Source organism: Equus quagga, chromosome 2 (assembly GCF_021613505.1).
Source record: "Equus quagga isolate Etosha38 chromosome 2, UCLA_HA_Equagga_1.0, whole genome shotgun sequence".
Classification (NCBI taxonomy): domain Eukaryota; kingdom Metazoa; phylum Chordata; class Mammalia; order Perissodactyla; family Equidae; genus Equus; species Equus quagga.
This window is the reverse complement of record NC_060268.1, coordinates 40746790-40770959: the sequence shown is the minus strand read 5'-3', so window position 1 is coordinate 40770959 and position 24170 is coordinate 40746790. Positions and strand designations below refer to the sequence as shown.

The following is a 24170-nucleotide window of genomic DNA, read 5'->3' as shown; positions in this document are numbered from 1 at the left end:
CTTGGGGACTGGGTGGAGCTCCAACACCCGGCTCTACAGCCCGGGGGGATGCTCCAGGGTCCCGCACCAACCCAGCAGGGAGGGCTCGCCATTGGCAGGGAGGCCCCTCCCAGCATTCGGAACACCAGGAAGCTCCCTAGAGCACAATTCCCCACAAGGCAGCAGCTTACAAGCCACCGCCAGGCCCGCGGACTCTGGCTGTGTCCCAGACGAGGCAAGGGGCTCCCAGAGATCCCGTGAGAGTGGAGTGGGGCAGAGTGGAGCTCCGGTGAAACGGCTATGTAGCCCAGAGGGGAACTCCAGGTTCCTATAGCAGCCTCAGCTAAAGTCTCTGCACAGCACTAGTGGAGAGGTCCCGACTGGCAATCGCAAGGCGGGAAGGCCCTGGGGCAAAAGTAGCACAGCTAGGTGAGCTAACGACAGACTGCAGAAGATACCCATAGCTCTGCTGGGACCTGTAGTGGACAAGTGTGATCTTGTGGGCTCTGTTAGGGACAAAGTGGCGATTATAGGTGATCCTGCTCCTGGCTGCTGGGAAAGCCCACAACACCGCTGCAGACCACAAGGAGGGAGCGCGTCTAAGCAGGCTGCAGCAGTAGGCATCAGCAGCCTGAGGCCCCCTTGCGACTGCCCCCACAACCGACGAGGGACCCCACAGGACCACTGTGACTACGAGGAGGGGTCCAGGTCCAGTCAGTAACAGCTGACAGGGTTCCTGGTTAGTGCAGTCTAAACAGCTGCTCCCCCCACACCAGTTGCAACAAGTGGAAGCAGTGTCTAAACTCTATCTCTGTGCAGAGGCACAAATCCACACCATCAAGCAGTATTAAAAAAATATATTAAGTCTCCAGAACAGAAGGAAAATGATAAGCACCCAGAAAACAACCCCAAAGACAATGAAATCTATAACCTAAATGACGATGATTTCAAAACTGCCATTATTAAAAAGCTCAACGAGTTAAAAGAGAGTTCAGATAGAAAACTCAATGAGTTCAGGAGCTATGTCACAAAGGAGCTTGACGCTATAAAGAAGAACCAATTAGAAATACTGGAGATGAAGAACACAATGGAGGAGATTAAGAAAAATCTGGACTCTCTGAACAGTAGGGTCGATAATATGGAGGACAGAATTAGCAATTTGGAGGATAGGAATATAGAAATGCTGCAGACAGAGGAGGAGAGAGAAGTAAGACTAAAAAGAAATGAAGAAACTCTCCGAGAATTATCCGACTCAATTTGGAGATGCAACATAAGGATTATAGGTATACCAGAGGGAGAAGAGAAGGAGAAGGGGGCAGAAGGCCTGTTCAAAGAAATAATAGCTGAGAACTTTCCAAACTTGGGAAGAGAGATGGAACTTCACGTCACAGAAGCCAATAGATCTCCAAACTTTATTAACGCAAGAAGACCAACCCCAAGGCATATAGTAGTGAAACTAGCAAAAGTCAATGACAAAGAGAAAATACTAAGGGCAGCCAGGCAGAAGAAAACAACTTACAAAGGAAACCCCATAAGGCTATCAGCAGATTTCTCAGGAGAGACCTTACAGGCTAGAAGAGATTGGAATGAAATATTCAAAACTCTGAAGGGTAAAAACCTGCAGCCAAGAATACTCTACCCAGCGAAAATATCCTTCAAATACAATGGAGAAATAAAAACTTTCCCAGATAAACAAAAGTTAAGGGAGTTCATCACCACAAAATCTCCTCTTCAAGAAATGCTCAGGAAAGGGGCATTCCTGAAAAATCAGAAAAAGGAAAGGGGTTACAAAATCCAGAACAAAGGAGATAAGCAGAAGGACAATAACACAAAGTAACAGCTCTCCATCAGGACAAAATGCAAAAGAACCGGAAAACAAATGATAAAATGGCAACAGTAGGCCCCCACGTTTCAATAATCACTCTAAATGTGAATGAATTGAACTCTGCAATCAAAAGGCACAGAGTGGCAGGATGGATCAAAGAACAAGATCCAAGAATATGCTGCCTCCAGGAAACACACCTCAGCCCCAAAGACAAACAGAGACTCAAAGTGAAGGGATGGAAGACAATACCCCAAGCTAATAATGAACAAAAGAAAGCAGGTGTTGCCATACTTATATCAGACAAAGTAGACTTCAAAGCAAAACAGATAAAGCAAGACAAAGAGGGGCAGTATATAATGATAAAAGGGACGCTCCACCAAGATGACACAACACTTATAAATATATACATACCTAACACAAGAGCACCAAAATTCGTAAAGAAACTATTAACAAAACTAAAAGGAGACATCAACAGCAATACAATAATAGTAGCGGACCTCAACACCCCATCAACACCAATGGACAGATCATCCAGAGAGAAAATCAACAAGGAAACTATAGAATTAAATGAAAAATTAGATCAGATGGACCTAATAGATATATATAGGACACTTCATCCAAAAACAGCAGGTTACACATTCTTCTCAAGTGCGCATGGAACATTCTCAAGGATAGACCATATCTTGGGAAACAAAGCAAGCATCAATAAGTTCAAGAGGGTTGAAATAATATCAAGCATCTTTTCTGATCATAATGCTATGAAACTAGAAATCAACTACAAGAATAAAGCTGGGAAAGGGCCAAAAATGTGGAGACTAAACAACATGCTACTGAACAAACAATGGATTATTGAAGAAATCAAACATTATCTGGAGACAAATGAAAATGAAAACACACCGTACCAAATGATTTGGGATGCAGCAAAGGCAGTCCTAAGAGGGAAATTCATTACAATACAGGCTCACCTCAATAAGCAAGAAAAATCTTACATAAACAACCTCAAACGACAGCTAACGGAATTAGAAAAAGAAGAATAAACAAAGCCCAAAGTCAGTAGAAGGAGGGAAATAATAAAAATTAGAGCAGAAATAAATGATATTGAATCAAAAGACAGTAGAAAGGATCAATGAAACAGAGTTGGTTCTTTGAAAAAATTAACAAAATCGACAAACCCTTAGCCAGACTCACTTAAAAAATAAAGAGAGAAGTCTCAGATAAATAAAATTAGAAACAAGAGAGGAGAAATCACAATAGATAGCGAAGAAATACAAAGGATCATAAGAAAATACTACGAAAAACTATATGCCAACAAATTGAACAACCTAGAAGAAATGGATAAATTCCTAGCCTCATACAACCTACCCAAACTGAATCAGGAAGAAATAGAGAATCTGAATAGACCAATCACAAGCAAAGAAATAGAAACAGTAATCAAAAACCTCTCCAAAAATAAGAGTCCAGGACCAGACGGCTTCTCTGGAGAATTCTACCAAACATTCAAAGAAGATTTAATACCTATCCTTCTCAAACTGTTCCAGAAAATAGAGGAAGATGGAGCACTCCCTAATACATTCTATGAAGCTAACATCACCCTGATCCCCAAACCTGAAAAGGACAACACAGAGAAGGAAAACTACAGGCCAATATCACTGATGAACATAGATGCAAAAATCCTCAACAAAATTTTGGCAAACCGAATACAGCAATATATCAAAAAGATTATACACCATGATCAAATGGGATTTATACCAGGGACACAGGGATGGTTCAACATCCGAAAGTCAATCAACGTGATTCACCACATTAACAAAATGAGAAACAAAAACCACATGATCATCTCAATAGATGCAGAGAAAGCATTCGACAAGATCCAACATCCACTTATGATAAAAACCCTCAATAAAATAGGTATAGAAGGAAAGTAGCTCAACATAATAAAGGCCATATATGACAAACCCACAGCCAACATCATACTCAACGGACAAAAACTGAAACCCATCCCTCTCAGAACAGGAACAAGACAAGCGTGCCCACTTTCATCACTCTTATTCAACATAGTACTGGAGGTTTTGGCCAGAGCAATTTGGCAGGAAAAAGAAATAAAAGGAATCCAAATAGGCAAAAAAGAAGTAAAACTCTCGCTGTTTGCAGATGACATGATCTTATACATAGAAAACCCCAAAGAATCCATAGAAAAACTATTAGAAACAATCAACAACTACAGCAAAGTTGCAGGGTATAAAATCAACATACATAAATCAGTAGCATTTCTATATGCTAACAATGAACTAACAGAAAAAGATCTCAAGAACTCAATCCCATTCACGATCACAACAAAAAGAATAAAATACCTTGGGATAAATTTAACCAAGGAAGTGAAAGATCTACACAACGAAAACTACAAGACCTTCTTGAAAGAAATCGACGATGACATAAAGAGATGGAAACACATTCCATGCACATGGATTGGAAGAATAAACATAGTTAAAATGTCCTTTCTACCTAAAGCAATCTACAGATTCAACGCTATCCCAATCAGAATTCCAATGTCATTCTTTACAGAAATTGAACAAAGAATCCTAAAATTCATATGGGGCAACAAAAGACCCCAAATTGCTAAAGCAATCCTGAGAAAGAAGAACAAAGCTGGAGGCATCACAATCCCTGACTTCAAAACATACTACAAAGCTACAGTAATCAAAACAGCATGGTACTGGTACAAAAACAGGTGCACAGATCAATGGAACAGAATTGAAAGCCCAGAAATAAAACCACACATCTATGGACAGCTAATCTTTGACAAAGGAGCTGAGGGCCTACAACGGAGGAAAGAAAGTCTCTTCAACAAATGGTGCTCGGAAAACTGGACAGCCACATGTAAAAGAATGAAAATCAACCATTCTTTTCCACCATTTACTAAAATAAACTCAAAATGGATCAAAGACCTAAAGATTAGGCCTGAAACAATAAGTCTTCTAGAAGACAATATCGGCAGTACACTCTTTGACATCAGCTTCAAAGGAATCTTTTCGGACACCATAACCCCTCACATGAGGGAAACAATAGAAAGAATAAACAAATGGGACTTCATCAGACTAAAGAGCTTCTTCAAGGCAAGGGAAAACAGGATTGAAACAAAAAAACAGCCCACTAATTGGGAAAAAATATTCACAAGTTATTTATCTGACAAAGGGTTAATCTCCATAATATACAAAGAACTCACACAACTCAACAATAAAAAATCAAACAACCCAATTACAAAATGGGCAGGGGACATGAACAGACATTTCTCCAAAGAAGATATATGGATGGCCAGTAGACACATGAAAAGATGCTCATCATCACTAATCATCAGGGAAATGCAAATCAAAACTACACTAAGATATCACCTTACACCAGTTAGAATGGCAAAAATATCCAAAACCAAGAGTGACAAATGTTGGAGAGGCTGTGGAGAAAAGGGAACCCTCATACACTGTTGGTGGGAATGCAAACTGGTGCAGCCACTATGGAAAACAGTGTGGAGATTCCTCAAAAAGTTAAGAATAGAAATACCTTATGACCCAGCCATCCCACTACTGGGTGTCTATCCTAAGAACCTGAAATCAGCAATTCCAAAAGTTCCATGCACCCCTGTGTTCATCACAGCATTATTCCCAATAGCAAAGTCATGGAACCAACCTAGGTGCCCAGCAACTGATGACTGGATAAAGAAGATGTGGTATATATATACAATGGAATACTACTCAGCCAAAAAAAAAGGACAAAGTCGTCCCATTCACAACAACATGGATAAACCTTGAGGGTATTATGTTGAGTGAAATAAGCCAGACAAAGAAAGACGAACTCTGTATGACTCCACTCATAGGTGGTAGTTAATATATGGACAAAGAGAACTGATCGGTGGTTGCCAGGGGAAAGGGGGGGGGAGGGCACTAGCAGTGAAGTGGTGTACCTACAACATGACTAATAATGATGTACAACTGTAATTTCACAAGGATGTTAACTTTCATAACCTTAATAAAAAAAAAATGTTGGGGAGGGGTCAGTCCAATGGTGTAGTGGTTAAGTTCGCATACTCTGCTTCAGTAGCCCAGGGTTTACAGGTTCATATCAAGCAAAAACAGGAAGATTGGCAACAGACATTAGCTCAGGGCCAATCTTCCTCATTCAAAAAAAATAATACTGGGGAAAGAGAAGCCTCTGAAATTACACACTTCCAAAAACCGACATACAAAAATCTCAACTATAGTCCACAGTAGTTCAGAAGAATTAGTAATAACTATTATTCACTTAAAGTATACTATGCGCTAGAATGCTTGTACTAAGCCTTCAATACCTCGTTTAATCTTCAAAAAAACCCTCAACATTTGGAATAATTTGGATTCTCACATACTCCTCCTAGAGAATCCCACTCCTAGAGAAATTCTCATACATAAGCACCAAGAGACTTAAGAATGTTCAGAGCTGCACTCTTCATAATAATGAACATCTGGAAACAACTCAACTGTCAACGGTAGAATAAACCATAGAGCATTCAGACAGCAGAAAAAAAATGAATGAAACAAAGCTGTATACATTTACATGAGTGAATTTTAAAACAAAGATATAAAGATGAGCAAAATAAAATCTCAGAAGAATATAAAAACATTATCATATATGTGGATATCAGTAACAGACAAAACTTAACAATATATTGCTCCAGGATACATTCATAGGTGGTAAAACTATAAATGCAAAGACTGATTATCAAAAAATTCAGCATAATGGTTGTATCTAGATGGAGGGGTATATGTGGGCCTTCAAAGGTACTGTAATTTCTATTAACCTGGATGGCCAGGCACATGGACGGGTGCTTGTATTACTATTACTTTTTTGCTTATACAAATGTTTTATATGTGCTTCTTTTGTATGTGTAATATATTTAATAATTTTTAAAAATGTAAACCCTGCTGGATTGGCATAATGCCAACTTTACAGATAAGAAAAAAAATTATGTAAATTGTCCAAAGTTAATACCACAGCTATAAGTTGCTGAATCAAAACCTGAAATCAAATTTGCCAAATTTCAAAAGCTATGCTCTTTCCTCCATATTATATAACTTCCACTCTACCAACTTGACACTAATACCCATGTATACAACTACTACTAGCACTGGAACTTTGTGACTTAGGTGATTGAGGAACAAATCACCAATCTTTGCTAATAAAAAAATACGCAAATGTAAAGCTACTGATCAACTGGCAACAGAACCAGTGCTATTGTTTTCCAGTGTTAATGATGTTCCTCTTACAACTTTTCACACTCGCAAATACATGGCCATGATTAAAGGTTTAGCTTTACTCAAGCTAACTGACCTGTATTAGAATCAAACCAATTAAATAACCCTACATTTCACTAGCATCTAGCACTAAACAAATGATCCACTGACACCAAGATTTTCAGTTTCTTCATTTATATGTAAGCACTGCTAAAATGCAGCGGAGAGAACGTAAGCTAAGGAATCCTGGAGTTCAAATGCTGAAACTGCCATTTATGAGCTATTTTGACCCTGAGCAAATTAATTCATCTCTTTGAGCCTGTTTTGTATCTCACAAAATGGATGTGTTACCCCCCATATTTGTTTGTTGTCAGAATTAACTGAGATAATACAGGACAAAATTTTTAGGTCACTGCGCTGTATTTCACAGATGGTCAATAAACGTTCATTTCCTTCCTTTATTGTAGGAATGAGAAAGAAAAAACAAATTGAGAAGCAAAAAGCCAGAAAAATAAAAAGAAAGTAGAAGAAACTTTAAGAATAACAGTTTTCTAGGCAAAAATAAGAATAATTTAGTGGAAATAAAGATTTCCCTCCATGAGCAGCAACAGTAAATATAAACAAAATTCAGCTCTCGAGATTCTATTTCCTCTATATTTCTTTGATGAAGATGAGAACTTTAGAGTCATTGAAAGGGAGCATTCCCTCAGAGATCCTATAAGGATTAAGGTTAAATTACAGAGTTTCTGATCTGTTACTTATTTTACTATGCCGAACGATTTTTTCAAATTATAAAACAGCTCAGCAATGTATCACACAGCAGGGATTGTAAACCAAATCCTTTACCTTTTTGATTCAGGAGGCTGTCTCTTCTTTATCATTTCACGGAGCCTTGCAGCTGACTGCAAAATACACAAAACATATACACATAAAAAATTATCTTATAACTCCATAGCTTACCTTTTAAAATATTAAGAATCTGCTACTATAATCACACTAAACTAAGATCTGTTCAGGAAATAAAGATCCCTAAGACATGACACCTGATCTTGGTAGTAGACAGGAGACAAACATACTACAAATAATAAAGGCAAGTATATAATACTCCCTAAAGTACTGACATTCTGATACATTGGAGCAGGTTGCTAATGAGTCTACATTTAATCAAATATACTATTACAAATTAAAAGGTTTAACTTCTTTTATAGGCAATCCTACTTTGACATTTTCCAGAAAAACTCCTATAGGTTATATTCCGTAAATTGTTAATTAAAATGAAATAGGGAGATCCTTTGTCTAAATTTCTGATGAATTTTCAACTGTTAGTGACTCAACAATTTAGTTCCTTACATTAACTCACCCTCCTTCCCCTCAAGATGCAAACACACACTGAGTATTTGGGAATCTGGTATTCAGAAAAATCAATTATTTAACAAAGGTAAGGGTTTGATGTCTTTTGGGGAAAACATCACACACCCTCTAAACAGCTATCCTCCCACACCTAGAAGTTCTACCCTCATTGTGAAGACATCAATGTAAATTATACCTTTAACTATAAAACATTAGCATACTTCTGGCTATTTATACTTAAAGCTTTGCATACAAAGCATATTCCCATCTATTCTTAAAGTTTAAGATTTAAAAAAAACAAACAAACCGTAAAAGCTTGTCCTCTCACTCCTCTACCACATCTCCTTCAAAGCATCCCTCCCAACTTCTCCTTTATCCTTTAGTTTAAAGCAACAGCTTGGAACATACCCTGTTTCTTTGAGTCCAAGACAACCACTCATAAGATACTATTATTTTATATACTACCAAAAGGGGGGAAAATTGCCAGTTATAGTTTTAGGATGCCAATTTCAAAAATATTAAAATGAAATAAAAATGTCTCAGAACCAATAAAATATGGTAACATCTTTCTATTAAGTGCAAAACCTTCTCCTAATTTTACCCTCCCTCCTCTGACACTGTGAAACTTGATACTATGAGTATTTTATTGACATACTAGAGAGAGGAATGGCATCTTGGTTTTAATTAGAAACTCCACACAAACCTCAGACAACTGAAGAGAAGCAAAGAAGTTTGCATTTTCTGATATGTTCTTCAGCCTCTTCCTTTCGTACGGCGACAATCCTGAAAAATCATCCTATGAAATTACACCAAAAAGATTCTGTTACTTTACATAATCCATAGCAAAAGCACCTCACAAAACTAGGTGTCAAATTCTCTGCATGTATACTTTCCTTCAAATTGCATCTGCTCTATTCATTTCACACTATCTTAGCAAATAGCACATAATCTTTGCTGCATTGGATACTGAGTGAAAGAGTTTGAATTTGGCATGATCACAAGATATCTGTAAGGCTTCCCAATTAAATAACAAGTGCTCTGATATCAGAAGTCAAGTAGTATAATCTAATAGTGAATTATTTCCTATTGGCCATTAATTGTACTCTTACTCAAAGTTATCTTTTTACTAAACAAAAAAAAAGAACTCAATAACAAAATATTTTAAACTCATTCAAAGAGTTAAGGAAATTCAGAAAGAAGAAAAAAAAATGAGAGAGATAAACATATGGGCAGAAAAGACAATAAAACTAGAAAATCAATCTTGGAGGTCCAATATCCAACTAAGAGTTGTAGGGGGAAAAAAAGAAGCAGAGAAAATGGAGGAGAGAAAATTATTAGGGAAATAAAACAAGCAAGTGTCTCAGGAAGTTACTATAAGCTGCACTTCACCAAAATGAGAGAATAAACCAAGAAAGAGAAAAAGACAGGATCTAGGCTACAGAAGTTTCAGCACAGGAGAGATAAAAGAGAAATGAAATTCAAAGGAAAATGGGAAAAAGAAGGCCAAAAAAGAGTAAAACAGTCCAGAATGACATAGAAAGATGGAGGGCCTCAGGAAGTATTTCACAAAGAAAAAAATACGTATATGAAGCCATTATAATTCTTTGATTTATACTGAGAAATTTTAACAAGTCTGCTAAAGCTTGGGCTGTACCCCATAAGGATGTGGAATGGGAAAGTGTGTGGGAGGGAGACACAGGTGTGTAAAAGGTGTGGTGTAAGTGAAACAAATCCTCATTTTCCACAGTAAATCAACAGGTAAAGTGGGGGGAAAAGCTAAAAAGGCTGAAAGTGCAATTTGCCTATTGAGCAGCAATCACAAAGAGAGGTATATGGCATAAATTTGCTGGCTGTTTTGATTTGTTTCTGTGTATATGCGTGTGCACATATGGAATTACCTCTGTGTGAGTATATATGTACATATACACATGTAGAATTACATGATTAAACATGTATGTACATGTATTACTTTGACCAAAATAAAGATTTTTCTCACACACACACAAAATAATAGTGACGGCAAAAGTGAAAGGTTATTTTGTCACTGCCTTTAAAACCGCTTCTCAGGGAAAAACATTATCGCCATCATCAAAGACTTCCTAAGAATCTATTTCAAAATGCTGCATTCTGAGAGTAAAGGAACAAATTTAAATGATTCTATTTACCACAGAAAAAATTAAAATTTACTAAGAAAAATCATCAGATAGTTTTTCTAAGAGGTATATGTAATCCAAACTATTCTCACCCATTACCTACCTCTCAAAAACTTGCAACATGAGCAAGACCAAGCAAACAACATCAGAAAAAGTGGGCTCTCAAAGCAAACATATTATAGGAAATAGAAATTAAAAAAAAAAAACACTATCTTCAGAGACAATTGAAAAGTTACTGCATCCACAAAACAAGAAAGGGATGCAATGTTTACAAATAAATCAAAGAAAAAAAATAAATGGAATTAAAAATGTGCTTGATGCCAAAATTCACAAGCTATATGAATCCATTTATATAACATTCTCAAAATGACAAACTTGCAGAGACAGAAAACAAATTAGTGGTTGCCAGGGGTTAAGGATGGTGAGAGGGAGGGTGGTGGGCATAACTATAAAAAGGTAACCTAAGGGACATCTCTGTGGAGATGGAATAGTTCTGTATCTTGATTGTGCTGGTGGTTACATGAATCTACACATGTGATAAAATGATAAAGAACTATACACATACCTTGTACCAATGTAAATTTCCTGGTTTTGATATTGTAATATAGTTATATAAGATGTACCCATTGGGAAAAAGTGGGTGAAGGGTACATGAGACCTCTCTGTACTATTTCTGCAAATTGCTATGAACCTATAATCACCTTGAAATAAAAGTTTTTTAAAAATAGACATTTCTCGGGGCCAGCCCCATGATGTAGTGGTTAAGTTCAGAGTGCTCTACTTCGGCAGCCCAGGTTCATGGGTTCAGATCCCCAGCGCAGACATATACCACTTGTCAGCCATGCTATGGCAGCAACCCACATACAAAATAGAGGAAGACTGGCACAGATGTTAGCTCAGGGCTAATCTTTCTCAAGCAAAAAAAAAAAAAAGGAAGATTGGCAACAGATGTTAGCTCAGGGTGAATCCTCCTCAGCAAAAAAAAAAAAAAAATATATATATATATACATTTCTCACAGCTAACATCATACTTAATGGTGAAAGACTGAAAGCTTTTCCCCTAAGGTCAAGAACAAGACAAATATGTCTCCTCTCATCACTTCTATTCAACATAGAGCTGAAGGTTCTAGCCAACACAATTTAGGCAAAAAATGAAATAAAAGATATCCAGATTAGAAAGAAGAAATAAAACTATCTTAATTGCCAATGACATGATCTTATAAATAGAAAGTCTTAAAGAATCCACACCAAAAAAAATTAGAATAAGTGACCTCAGCAAAGTTGCAAGACATAAGACCAATATACAAAAATCAGTTTTATTTGTAGTACACTAGCAATGAACAATCAGAAAATGAAATTAAAAGAACAATACCATTATAATAGTATAAAAAATAATAATATCCTTTGGAATAAATTTAATCAAAGAAGTGCGAGGCTTGTACACTGAAAACTACAAAATAATGAAGGAAATTAAAGACGACCTAGAAGTAAATGAAAAGACATCCATGTTCACAGGTTGGAAGACCTAATATTGCTAAAATGGCAATACTCCCCAAATTGATCTAGAGATCCAATGCAATCTCTATCAAAACCGTAAATGCCATTTTTGCAGAAATGGACAAGCTAAAACTCATATGGAAACACAAGAGACCCAGAGTAGCCAAAACAATTTGAAAAAGAACCAAGTTATAGGACTCATACTTCTGATTTCAAAACTTACTACAAAGCTACAGTAATTAAAACAATTAAAACTGGCATAAGGATAGCATATAGATCAATGGAATAAAACTGAGAGTCTAAAAATAAACCTATACACCTATGGTGAGTTTATTTTCAACAAGGCAGCCAAGACCATTCAATGGGAAAGAATAGTCTTGCCAATCATTGGTTCTGAGAAAAACAGATATCCACATGCTAAAGTATGAATCTGGACCCTTATCTCACATCATATACAAAAATTAACTCAAAATGGATCAAAGATGTAAACGTAAGAGTTAAAACTAGGAAATTCTTAGAAGGAAATACAGGTGTAAATCTTCATAACCCTGGGTTAGGCAGTGGTTCTTAGATATGACTCCAAAGCAAAAGCAACAAAAGAAAAAATTGATAGGGGGCCGGCAACGTTGTCTAGTGGTTAAGTTTGGCACACTCCACTTCAGCGGCCCAGGTTTGGTTCCCAGGCAAGGTCCTACACCACGTTTCCACAGCCATGCTATGGCAGCAATCCACATACTAAATAGAGGAAGACTGGCACAGATGTTAGATCAGGGAGAAACTTCCTCAAGCAAAAAGAGGAGAATTGGTAACAGATGTTAGCTCAGGAAGAATCTTCCTCAGCAAAAAGAAAAAAAATTGATAAACTGGACTTAAAATTAAAATTTTTTAATTAAAAATAGGTTAAAATTAAAAACTTCTGTATGACAAAGGACATTATCAAGAAAGTGAAAAGACAGTAATAATGGCATAGTGCCCAGAATATATAAAGAACTCTTACAATTCAATAATAAAAAGACAACTTAAGTTTTTAAATGTGCAAAGGAGCTGAATAGACATTTCTCCAAAGTACAAATGGCCAATAAGCACATGTAAAGATGCTCAACAATATTAGTCATTAGAAAAAGGCCAACAAAAATCACAAGGAGGGGGACCAGCCCAGTGGCGCAATGGTTAAGTTCACACATTCTGCTTCAGCAGCCTGGGGTTCGCTGGTTCGGATCCCGGGTGCAGACATGGCACCACTTGGCAAACCATGCTGTGGCAGGCATCCCACATTTAACGTAGAGGAAGATGGGCACGGATGTTAGCTCAGGGCCCATCTTCCTCAGCAAAAAAAAGAGGAGGACTGGTAGCAGATGTTAGCTCAGGGCTAATCTTCCTCAAAAAAAAAAAAAATCACAAGGAAATACCACTTCACATCCACTAGGATGGCTATAATAAAAAACACAAACAATTAAGGACATGATGTGAAGTGAAATAAACTAGTCACAAAAAAGACAAATACCATATGATTCCGCTTATACGAGGTACCTATAGTAGTCAAATTTATAGACAAAGGTAGTTGCCAGGAGCTGGCAGGAAGGGAGCAATGGGTTGTTTAATGGTTTCAGTACTGCAAGATGAAAAGTTCTGGAGATTGGTTTCACAACAATGTAAAGGTACTTAACACCACTGAACTGTACACTTACAAATATTTAAGATGGTAAATTTTACATTGTGTATTTTACCATAATTAAAATTGTTTTAATTTTTTAAAAAGACAAACAATAACAAGTATTGGCAACGGCAGAGAGAAACTGGACCCCTAACACATTGCTGGTGGTACGTGAAAAATGGTGCAGCCAGTTTGAAAAACAATTTGACAGTTCTTTAAATAGTTAAGCCCAGAGTTACCATATGAGCCAGCAATTTCACTCCTAGGTATATACCCAAGAGAATGGAAACCCTATGTTCACACAAAATCTCATAAGTAAATGCTCATGGCAGCACTATTCATAATAGTGAAAAAGTGGAAACAACCCAAATGTCCATCAGTTGACAAAAGGATAAACAAAATGTGGTATATCCATACAACGAATTATTATTCAGCCATTAAAAGGAATGAAGAGCCAGCCCTGATGGTCTAGTGGTTAAAGTTCGGCACACTCACCACTCTGGCAGCCTGGGTTCAGTTTCCGGTCGCAGAGCCATACCACCAGCTTGTCAGTTGCCATGCTGTGGCAGTGGCTCACATAAAAGAACCAGAAGGACTTACAGCTAGGATATACAACCATGCACTGGGGCTTTGGGGAGAAGAAAAAATAAAATAAAAGGAATAAATTACCAATACACGCTGCAACATGAATGAACCTTGAAAACATTATGTTAAGTGAAAGAAGCCAGACATAAAAAGCCACATATTATATGATTCCATTTATATGAAATGTCCAGGGGCCTGCCCCGTAGCCGAGTGGTTGAGTTCGTGCGCGCCACTGCAGCAGCCCAGGGTTTCGCCGGTTTGAATCCTGGGTGCGGACATGGCACCGCTCATCAAGCCATGCTGAGGCGGTGTCCCACATGCCACAACTGGAAGAACCTACAACTAAAATACACAACTATGTACCAGGGGGCTTTGGGAAGAAAAAAGAAAAAAAAAAGAAAAGAAAATTGAAATGTCCAAAATAGGTAAATACAGAGACAAAAAGTAGATTAGTGTTTTCCAAGGCTGGAAGTAGGAGGGGTTGGCAGTGACTGCTGAGTATGGGATTTCTTTTTAGACTGTTGGAAATGTTCTGGAAATGGCTGGTGGTGATGGTTACACAACCTTGTATATATATAGTAAAAACCACAAAATTGCATACTTTTAAATAGTAAATTTTGTTAGGTGAATTATATCTCAATAAAAAATAAATCGGACCAGTGGCATAGTAGTTAAGTTTGCACCCTCTGCTTCAGTGGCCCAGGGTTTGCAGGTTCAGGTCCCGGATGCAGACCTAGCACCACTCATCAAGCTGTGCTGGGGTAGCATCCCACATAAAACAGAGGAAGATTGGCACAGACATTAGCTCAGCAACAATCTTCCTCAAGCAAAAAGAGGAAGATTGGCAACAGATGTTAGCTCAGGGCCAATCTTCCTCATAAATAAATAAATAAATGCCTGATGAGAAAACTAAATATTTGCCTCATCTCAAAGCATCTCTCTTAAAATATTAGTAACTACTGGGCTAGCCCCAGTGGCCTAGTGGTTAAGTTCAGTGTACTCTGCCTCAGCAGCCCAGGTTCAGTTCCTGGGCACAGACCTACACCACTTGTCTGTCAGTGGCCAAGCTGTTGTGGCAGCTCACATACAAAACAAAGAAGATTAGGGCTGGCCTGGCAGCACAGTTGTTAAGTTTGTGCACTCCACTTCGGCAGCCCACGGTTCACTGGTTTACATCCCGGGCACAGACCTATGCACACTTGTCAAGTGATACTGTGGCAGGCATCTCACATAAAATGGAGGAAGATGGGTACAGATGTTATTCTAGGGCCAATCTTCCTCAGAAAAAAAAGAATAAAACATTTTTTTTAAAAAGAGGAAGATTGGCAACAGCTGTTAGCTCTGGGCAAATCTTCCTCAGCAAAAAATAATATTACTAACTACAAAGAGAACAATAGTAAGTTTACATTAGAGAATCCTGGCAGACACTACCTTAGCCAAGTGATCAAAGTTGACACCACCAGTAAAATATATCAACATCATGTACACCCTGATATGATGCACTGAGGAGGGCACATTCACTTCTGCAGTATCCTCCCCAAAAATCCAAAACCTTAATCTAGTCATGAGAAAACAGCAGACAAACCCAAATTGAGGGACACTATACAAAATAACTGTCCAGTACTCTTCAAAAGTGTCAAGGTCACAAAAACAGCTCACTAATTGGGAAAAAATATTTACAAGCCACTTATCCGACAAAGGGTTAATCTCCATAATATACAAAGAACTCACACTGCTTAACAACAAAAAAACAAACAACCCGATCAAAAAATGGGCAGAGGACATGAACAGACATTTCTCAAAAGAAGATATGAATATGGCCAATAGACACATGAAAAGATGTTCATCATCGCTAATCATCAGGGAAATGCAAATCAAAACTACACTAAGATATCACCTTACCCCCGTTAGATTGGCAAAAACATCCAAAACCAAGAACGACAAATGTTGGAGAGGTTGTGGAGAAAGAGGAACCCTCATACACTGTTGGTGGGAATGCAAACTGGTACAGCCACTATGGAAAACAGTATGGAGATTTCTCAAAAAGTTAAAAATAGAAATACCCTATGACCCAGCCATCCCATTACTGGGTATCTATCCTAAGAACCTGATATCAGATATCTCAAGAGTCCGTTGCACCCCTATGTTCATCGCAGCATTATTTACAATAGCCAAGACGTGGAACCAGCCTACATGCCCAGAAACTGATGATTGGATAAAGAAGATGTGGTATATATACACAATGGAATACTACTCAGCCATAAAAAAAGACGAAATTGGCCCATTCACAACAATGTGGATGGACCTCGAGGGCATTATGTTAAGCGAAATAAGTCAGTCAGAGAAAGACGAACTCTATATGACTCCACTCATAGGTGGAAATTAGTATATTGAGAAGGAGATCCGATCGGGGGTTACCAGGGAAAAGGGGGGGTGGGGGGAGGGTACGGAGGGGGAAGAGGTGTACCCACAACATGACTAACAAAAATGTACAACTGAAATTTCACAAGCTTGTAATCCATCATAACATTAATAAAAAAAAAAAAAAAAAAAAAGTGTCAAGGTCACTAACACATTCTATGAGGCCAACATCACGCTGATACCAAAACCTGACAAGGACAGCACGAAAAAAGAGAACTACAGGCCAACATCACTGATAAACATAGATGCAAAAATTCTAAACAAAATTTTGGTAACCAGAATTCAGCAATTCAACAAAAGGATCATACATCATGATCAGGTGGGATTCATACCAGGGACACAGGGATGGTTCAACATCCGCAAATCAATCAACGTGATACACCACATCAACAAACTGAGGAATAAAAACCACATGATCATCTCAATAGATGCAGAGAAGGCATTTGACAAGATCCAACAGCCATTTATGATAAAAACTCTGAACAAAATGGGCATAGAAGGAAACTACCTCAACATGATAAAGGCCATATATGACAAACCCACAGCCAACATCATACTCAATGGGCAAAAACTGAACACCATCCCCCTGAAAACAGGAACGAGACAAGGATGCCCTCTATCACCACTCTTATTTAACATAGTACTGGAGGTCCTGGCCAGAGCAATCAGGCAAGAAAAAGGAATAAAAGGAATCCAAATAGGGAGGGAAGAAGTGAAACTCTCACTGTTTGCAGACGACATGATCTTATATATAGAAAACCCCAAAGAATCCATTGGAAAACTGTTAGAAGTAATCAACAACTACAGCAAAGTTGCAGGGTATAAAATCAATTTGCATAAATCAGTAGCATTTCTATACTCCAGTAATGAACCAACAGAAAAAGAACTCAAGAACACAATACCATTCACAATCGCAACAAAAAGAATAAAATACCTTGGGGTAAATTTAACTAAGGAAGTGAAGGACCTATATAATGAAAATTACAAGGCCTTTCTGAGAGAATTGGATGACGACATAAGGAGATGGAAAGACATTCCATGTACATGGATTGGAAGAATAAACATAGCTAAAATGTCCTTTCTACCTAAAGCAATCTACAGATTCAACGCTATCCCAATCAGAATCCCAATGACATTCTTTATAGAATTAGAACAAAGAATCCTAAAATTCATATGGGGCAACAAAAGACCCCGAATTTCCAAAGCAAGCCTGAGAAAAAAGAACAAAACGGGAGGCATCACAATCCCTGACTTCAAAACATACTACAAAGCTACAGTAATCAAAACAGCATGGTACTGGTACAAAAACAGGTGCACAGATCAATGGAACAGAAGTGAAAGCCCAGAAATAAAACCACACATCTATGGACAGCTTATCTTTGACAAAGGAGCTGAGGGCATACAATGGAGAAAAGAAAGTCTTTTCAACAAATGGTGCTGGGAAAACTGGAAAGCCACATGTAAAAGAATGAAAATTGACCATTCTTTTTCACCATTCACCAAAATAAACTCAAAATGGATCAAAGACCTAAAGGTGAGACCTGAAACCATAAGGCTTCTGGAAGAAAACATAGACAGTACACTCTTTGACATCAGTATTAAAAGGATCTTTTTGCACACCATGCCTTCTCAGAGAAGGGAAACAATAGAAAGAATAAACAAATGGGACTTCATCAGACTAAAGAGCTTCTTCAAGGCAAATGAAAACAGGATTGAAACAAAAAAACAACCCACTAACTAGGAAAAAATATTTGCAAGTCATATATCTGACAAAGGCTTAATATCCATAATATATAAAGAACTCTTGCAACTCAACAACAAAACATCAAACAACCCAATCAAAAAATGGGCAGGAGACATGAACAGACATTTCTCCAAAGAAGATATACTGATGGCCAATAGGCACATGAAAAGATGCTCATCATCGCTGATCATCAGGGAAATGCAAATCAAAACTACCCTAAGATATCACCTTACACCCGTTAGAATGACAAAAATATCTAAAACTAATAGTAACAAATGTTGGAGAGGTTGTGGAGAAAAAGGAACCCTCATACACTGTTGGTGGGACTGCAAACTGGTGCAGCCACTATGGAAAACAGTATGGAGATTCCTCAAAAAATTAAAAAAAGAACTACCATACGATCCAGCTATCCCACTACTGGGTATATATCCAAAGAGGCTGAAGTCAGCAATCCCAAAAGTCCTATGCACCCCAATGTTCATTGCAGCATTATTTACAATAGCCAAGACATGGAAGCAACCTAAGTGCCCAGCAACAGACGAATGATAAAGAAGATGTGGTACATATATACAATGGAATACTACTCAGCTGTAAAACAGAACAAAATCATTCCATTTGCAATAACATGGATGGACCTTGAGAGAATTATGTTAAGTGAAATAAGCCAGCGAGAGAAGGATAATCTGTGTATGACTCCACTCCTATGAGGAATTTAAAATTATGGACTAAGAACAGTTTAGTGGATACCAGGGGAAAGGTGGGGTGGGGGTGGGCACAAAGGGTGAAGTGGTGCACCTACAACATGACTGACAAACATTAATGTACAACTGAAATTTCACAAGATTGTAACCTATCATTAACTCAATAAAAAAAAAAGTGTCAAGGTCACGAAAAACTGAGGAACTGTCACAGACTAGAGGAGACTACAGAGACATGACAACTAAATGCACTGTGCAATCCTCGACTGGAAACTGGAATAGAAAAAGGACATTAGTAGAAAATCTGGTAAAATCCTTATAAAATCTGTACTTTTGTTAACAGTATTGTACCAAGCTAAACTTCTTAGTTTGATAAACATTCTATGATTATATCTGCTATTAACATAAGAGGAAGCTGGGTGAAAGATATACAGGAATTCTCTCTACGATATTTGCAACTCTTCTGTAAGCCTAAATTTTTCTCAGAATTTAAAAAAATTAATGTTAAGAAATGCCTTATGAAGTTAAAATATTTAATACAAGGGCTGAGAGATAAAATTTAGTAAATTTCCCAGAAAATAGAATAAAATTCTAAACTCAAAGGCCAAGACACTTGTTTGTGATGTGACAAAAACCTTATTTCATGTGGAAAGAAATAAACTTTGGAAACTAAATACCGTTCCTAAAGCATGGCACCACAAAGCCTTAATCATTTTACTCCAAAAAGATAATTAACTAAAGGGGAGAGACAAAAGAATGAAATGTTCTATAAAAGATGTTAGATCTTTCAGTTTGTCCTAAGACAACATGCTGCGCATTTATGACTCTTCTTGACTATCTCCAGTACTCACTGCCTCATGTTCTAATTTCTGACCCTATTTCCTTACAGCAAACTAAAATCTGTTTTACATTAGCCTCATATACTTAAAATTTACAGTCTAAGAGGTCATATCCAGTGGTTCTCAAAGTGCAGTTCTGGACCAACAGCGTCAGGTCTCTAGGAAACGTGTGTTAGACATGCAAATTCTATACCCAACTCCCAAACTTCTGGATCAGACACTCTGGTGGTGGAGCCCTGCGATGGAGTTTTAACAAGACCTCCAGGTAATTCTGATACGGGCTAAAGTTTGAGAACAACTGATCTAATCCAATCCCCTCACCGTAGACATGATTTACTTAAAGGCACAAGGTTTCTTAGAAGAGGCCATACCTAAAACCTAGGCTTCCAACCCCCAGTCCAATGCAGTCATGACCTACCCCACACTGTCCACCAAAGGTGCTAATTCTTACCTCTGGGACAATAAAGCACAAACTGAATTCCTATTTCATAACAATACCACCTCAATTATCGTATCTCCCTTTCCCTACCATCATTTTCTGTTCCCCTAGTTCCATCAACTTTTTGTCATGTGGTATGGTTTTATCTTGTCTTAAATAAAACGTGTCACTTTAAATGAAGTACAACACTCCTGGTAGGCAATAGAAACCAAAAGAGTTAGATGCCTAATTCCTTAAACTGATTCAAACTATTATTCTAAATAGAACTAATAAGTGTTTCTCATGTATCCTCTTTATGCCATCATTTGTCTCCTTTTTGTATTTAACGGAAATATTATTCAGCACATCAAAGCAATCAATTAATGATGATTTTCCTACCCTGACATCAAGAGTCACTCAAATGCCATTACGTCCCACAGGTCAACTTCTTCTGGTATATTGTGTATAATATGTAAGGTAAGCAAGACACCATAAAGTATGAGTAAACTCAAAAATATATGCAAAAACCGAGAGGAAGAAAAAGGGAAGCAGAGTGAAGATTAAGTCAGTCCTCTCCTTGACAAATCAAAACCAAGAGCAAAATTAACTCAAGGAAGTTATCTGTTAAACATTTAAAAAACAAAATTGCAATCAAACATAAATGAGGTAAAACAATTTGTTTGAGATAGACAGAGCCCTGGTAACCTTCACTTATCAGAACTTCAAATTTTAAGACAAGAAAAATTTGAATAAGCTAGTAATTAGATTTCTTACCAGGCCTGGTGTGGTATCTTCATCACTGTCTCCATCCTGAGTGCTTTCCATATCAACACTGAGAAGCACTGTATCTGAAGTGCTCTTGTGCCCTTGCTTGTTACTTTCAGTATGAACATCTAAGGATGATTTTTGCAAAGTGGATTCCGCCTTAGAAGATGTGGCTTCCATCTTTGGAGTTAAAATTCTTCTGCAATTTTTCTTTACTTCAGTCTTCTTGGATTTCTTACACAGCACTTCATTGTTAGAATTCTTATCTAACAGGGATTTGGGGCACTTAAGTTGGTCTGACTTGTAATTGCTGAGTGAAAAGGGGACAAGACACACCTTAGCTGTTTTTCCTAAAACTGTAGTGTGTACTGGTCTTGGCGAAACAAAATCGATGTTTTGGTTTTCTTTATATTCATTCACCTATTCAGGTCAATAAAGGAAAATAGAAAGTATTAGAATCCCAGATCCTATGTCTTTTCTTACAGATCTGTGTAAATAAGTCTAACTCCTATTTCATAATAACAACATAAATCCAAACTGATAGCCTGTAAGTTAACTTTTTTCCATCCAAAATCTAGATACCTAATTCATAACCTGAACATAATTATTTATTATACTGGGCACATTTCTTGCCCATATGAGTCGGCCAGATCAATAATAATAACGACTACAATTTGCATCTAAGGAGACAACTCCAACTGTCAGATTCTGAGTAAACAGAATAGTTTCAAGAGTGGAAGCTGACAGTGATGCAAAACCAAATACAGCCTCCCTAACCCCATCCTGCCGCCATTTCTGGGATTACTGAAGAACCTTCCTCATAGTCTCTAGTCTCATAGAGGAAAACCAGGGCAGGGATCCCCGCTTATCTTTTTAAGCAACACCCCGAAAAACTCTTTAAGCTGAGGGATGCCCCAAAGAGGGAAAAATCTTTTTGGAGTTGGGAGGTGCCGGGTGCCAAGTCTTGGTGACCTCCCGGGCCTGTGCCCGGCAGATCCCTCTCAAAGACTGAGGCAGGAGCACACCCGAAAGCGACAAGCCCTTTCTCACCTTCACCTGGAGTCGCTGTCTGGAGCCCGCCGTCTCCTCAGCCGCTGAGCACGACCCGGACATCTTTCCCCCGCTTAGCGGCTGGTGTCTTCCCGCCAAGATTACGGCGGGAGGCGGGGGCGGGAGGGAGCGGGAGGGGCTGAGCCCGGGCCGGCGCCGGCGGCTCAGAGCCCAGCTGGTCACGGGGGGGAAGGGGCACACGGGCGTTACGGTCGTTCCTTAAGGAGCCAAGCCTACCAGCCCCATGCCAAACTCCAATTCTTTAGGGATGCGAAGGGACCAAATCGACATGTTTACCTTGGATGTCGGTGATTTTGATGTTGCTGATGCCAGTATCTCACTTTGAAAAACACTGGCGCTTCTGCTGAGGATAAACCACCTGGCCTTACAACGTGAGGCTGGAAAAGATACAGACGCACTTAGACGCTGTATAGAGAGGAAAGGAAATCGAAATCAACATGCAGCCTTGGCCCCCTAGTTCCTTATAACCCCATCACCAGAAAATTATGCCCTATGGTTACCATATTATCTTCTTCCGAAGAAGGGAAGCATTATTGATTTTTTTCAAGAGCTGATAACTTAAGCTAGTTAAAATTCCACCTCATCATCTGTCCACCAGTTAACTAAGATCTTAATGATGAACTTACAAAGCCCAAAGGCTGGGAAAAAGTTGTGAATCAAATAATTTTGTATCACGAAGTAACATAAATAAGATTTTAGTGCATTGTATTTCTTATAGTCACAGCCATATTAAATCTTTTTTTTTTTTTTTCCTCCTATTCTCTGGGTTGCTGTGAGCCAAAACAATTGCCTTCCCATCACATTTACTCCCTCTGGACAGCACAGTTTTGCAGCTGATAAATTCATAATATAAATTTCTATCTACTCTATTTTTAAGGTCCTTTTCGTTCTAGCCCAAAACTGCTCCCTTGGTTGGTTACTTGGGTCCTCCACTGTTCCTTTTATTTCTTCTCCTGGCCTAGGCCCAATTTTAGAACACAGGTGAAATAACTTGAGAACTAATCCTATTAACAGCACCTTCCAGGCCCTCCTTGATCTGGTACCTGCCAAACTTTCACCACTACTTAACTGAAAAATTACGGACAAAATCAAACCTCATAGTGTCTCATATATACGCTATTTCTGGACTTCAAGACTGCTCATGCTGTCCCTTCTCTCCTAACCACAGCAGTTATAAAACTTTCTACGGTGAAATGTGTTCTGACTTCCAATTAGCCAGTGTTTCTTATTCAACCCACCGAGTAAATTGCAATTGCTTCTATTACGATTCTATAAGCCCTTGAAGACTTCCTAAATAAAACCCAAGCTTCTTGAGGACATGAGCCTTTTAACAATATTCCTTACTCCTTACAGAGAGCTAAGCAGTTAACACAGTAAGTACTTAATAATTACTTTTACACTTACATACACTTTCCAGTTGGAATATGTTTTAATAGGTGGTCTCCAGAAACTGAAGGAACTGGAAAGCCTAAAAACAGTGTTCGGATTTCAGGCGTTGTCCCAAGCCCTCTGGAGGATTTTTTTTTTCCGCAACTGGCCTAAATCACCACGACCTGCCCTCGCGTGACCAAAAATAGCGCACCAAAACCCACTCAGCCTCATCAACTAAGCTAATCAGGTACTATTAGCAGGATTTCTATTCCGATTAAACTCTAATTCTGAGCTTTCAATAGTCTGGACAAACTGCCCTTCACTATCTTCACAGTTTCTTATTCATCACTATCCCATTTTCCTCGGCTTCAAACCAAGCTAAGAAGCGAAACCTTGAATTCGGACTTTCCTCGCCGCAGGGTCTCAACAAGCAAAGCCCAACGGAAGCAATTTCCCGCCAGAAGCGGCGTCCAAGTACGTGCTTCGACACTGAGGCAGCCTACGAACATGCGCAGGAACAGACTAGGCGTCCTGGTGTT

At 38.4% G+C, this 24170-nt stretch overlaps 1 protein-coding gene across 3 annotated transcripts in view; it reads right to left on the bottom strand.

The window, feature by feature from the left end:
- The window catches only part of WDR76 (WD repeat domain 76), a 63404-nt gene extending 39266 nt beyond the window's left edge, over positions 1 to 24138 (bottom strand). The window contains exons 1-7 of one of the 3 annotated variants that reach the window (XM_046655436.1): positions 24024 to 24124; positions 23665 to 23728; positions 22537 to 22637; positions 22240 to 22414; positions 21199 to 21609; positions 9119 to 9211; positions 7912 to 7967 (exon numbers count right to left, since the gene is read on the bottom strand). In XM_046655436.1, the coding sequence (XP_046511392.1) occupies positions 7912 to 7967; positions 9119 to 9211; positions 21199 to 21609; positions 22240 to 22302 (623 nt within the window). In that variant the 5' untranslated portion in view covers positions 22303 to 22414; positions 22537 to 22637; positions 23665 to 23728; positions 24024 to 24124. Of the gene's footprint in view, positions 1 to 7911; positions 7968 to 9118; positions 9212 to 21198; positions 21610 to 22239; positions 22415 to 22536; positions 22666 to 23664 lie in introns of all 3 variants that reach the window. The other 2 variants (XM_046655435.1, XM_046655434.1) reach the window with 2 other exon arrangements.
- Between the last annotated feature and the right edge of the window lie 32 nt (positions 24139 to 24170).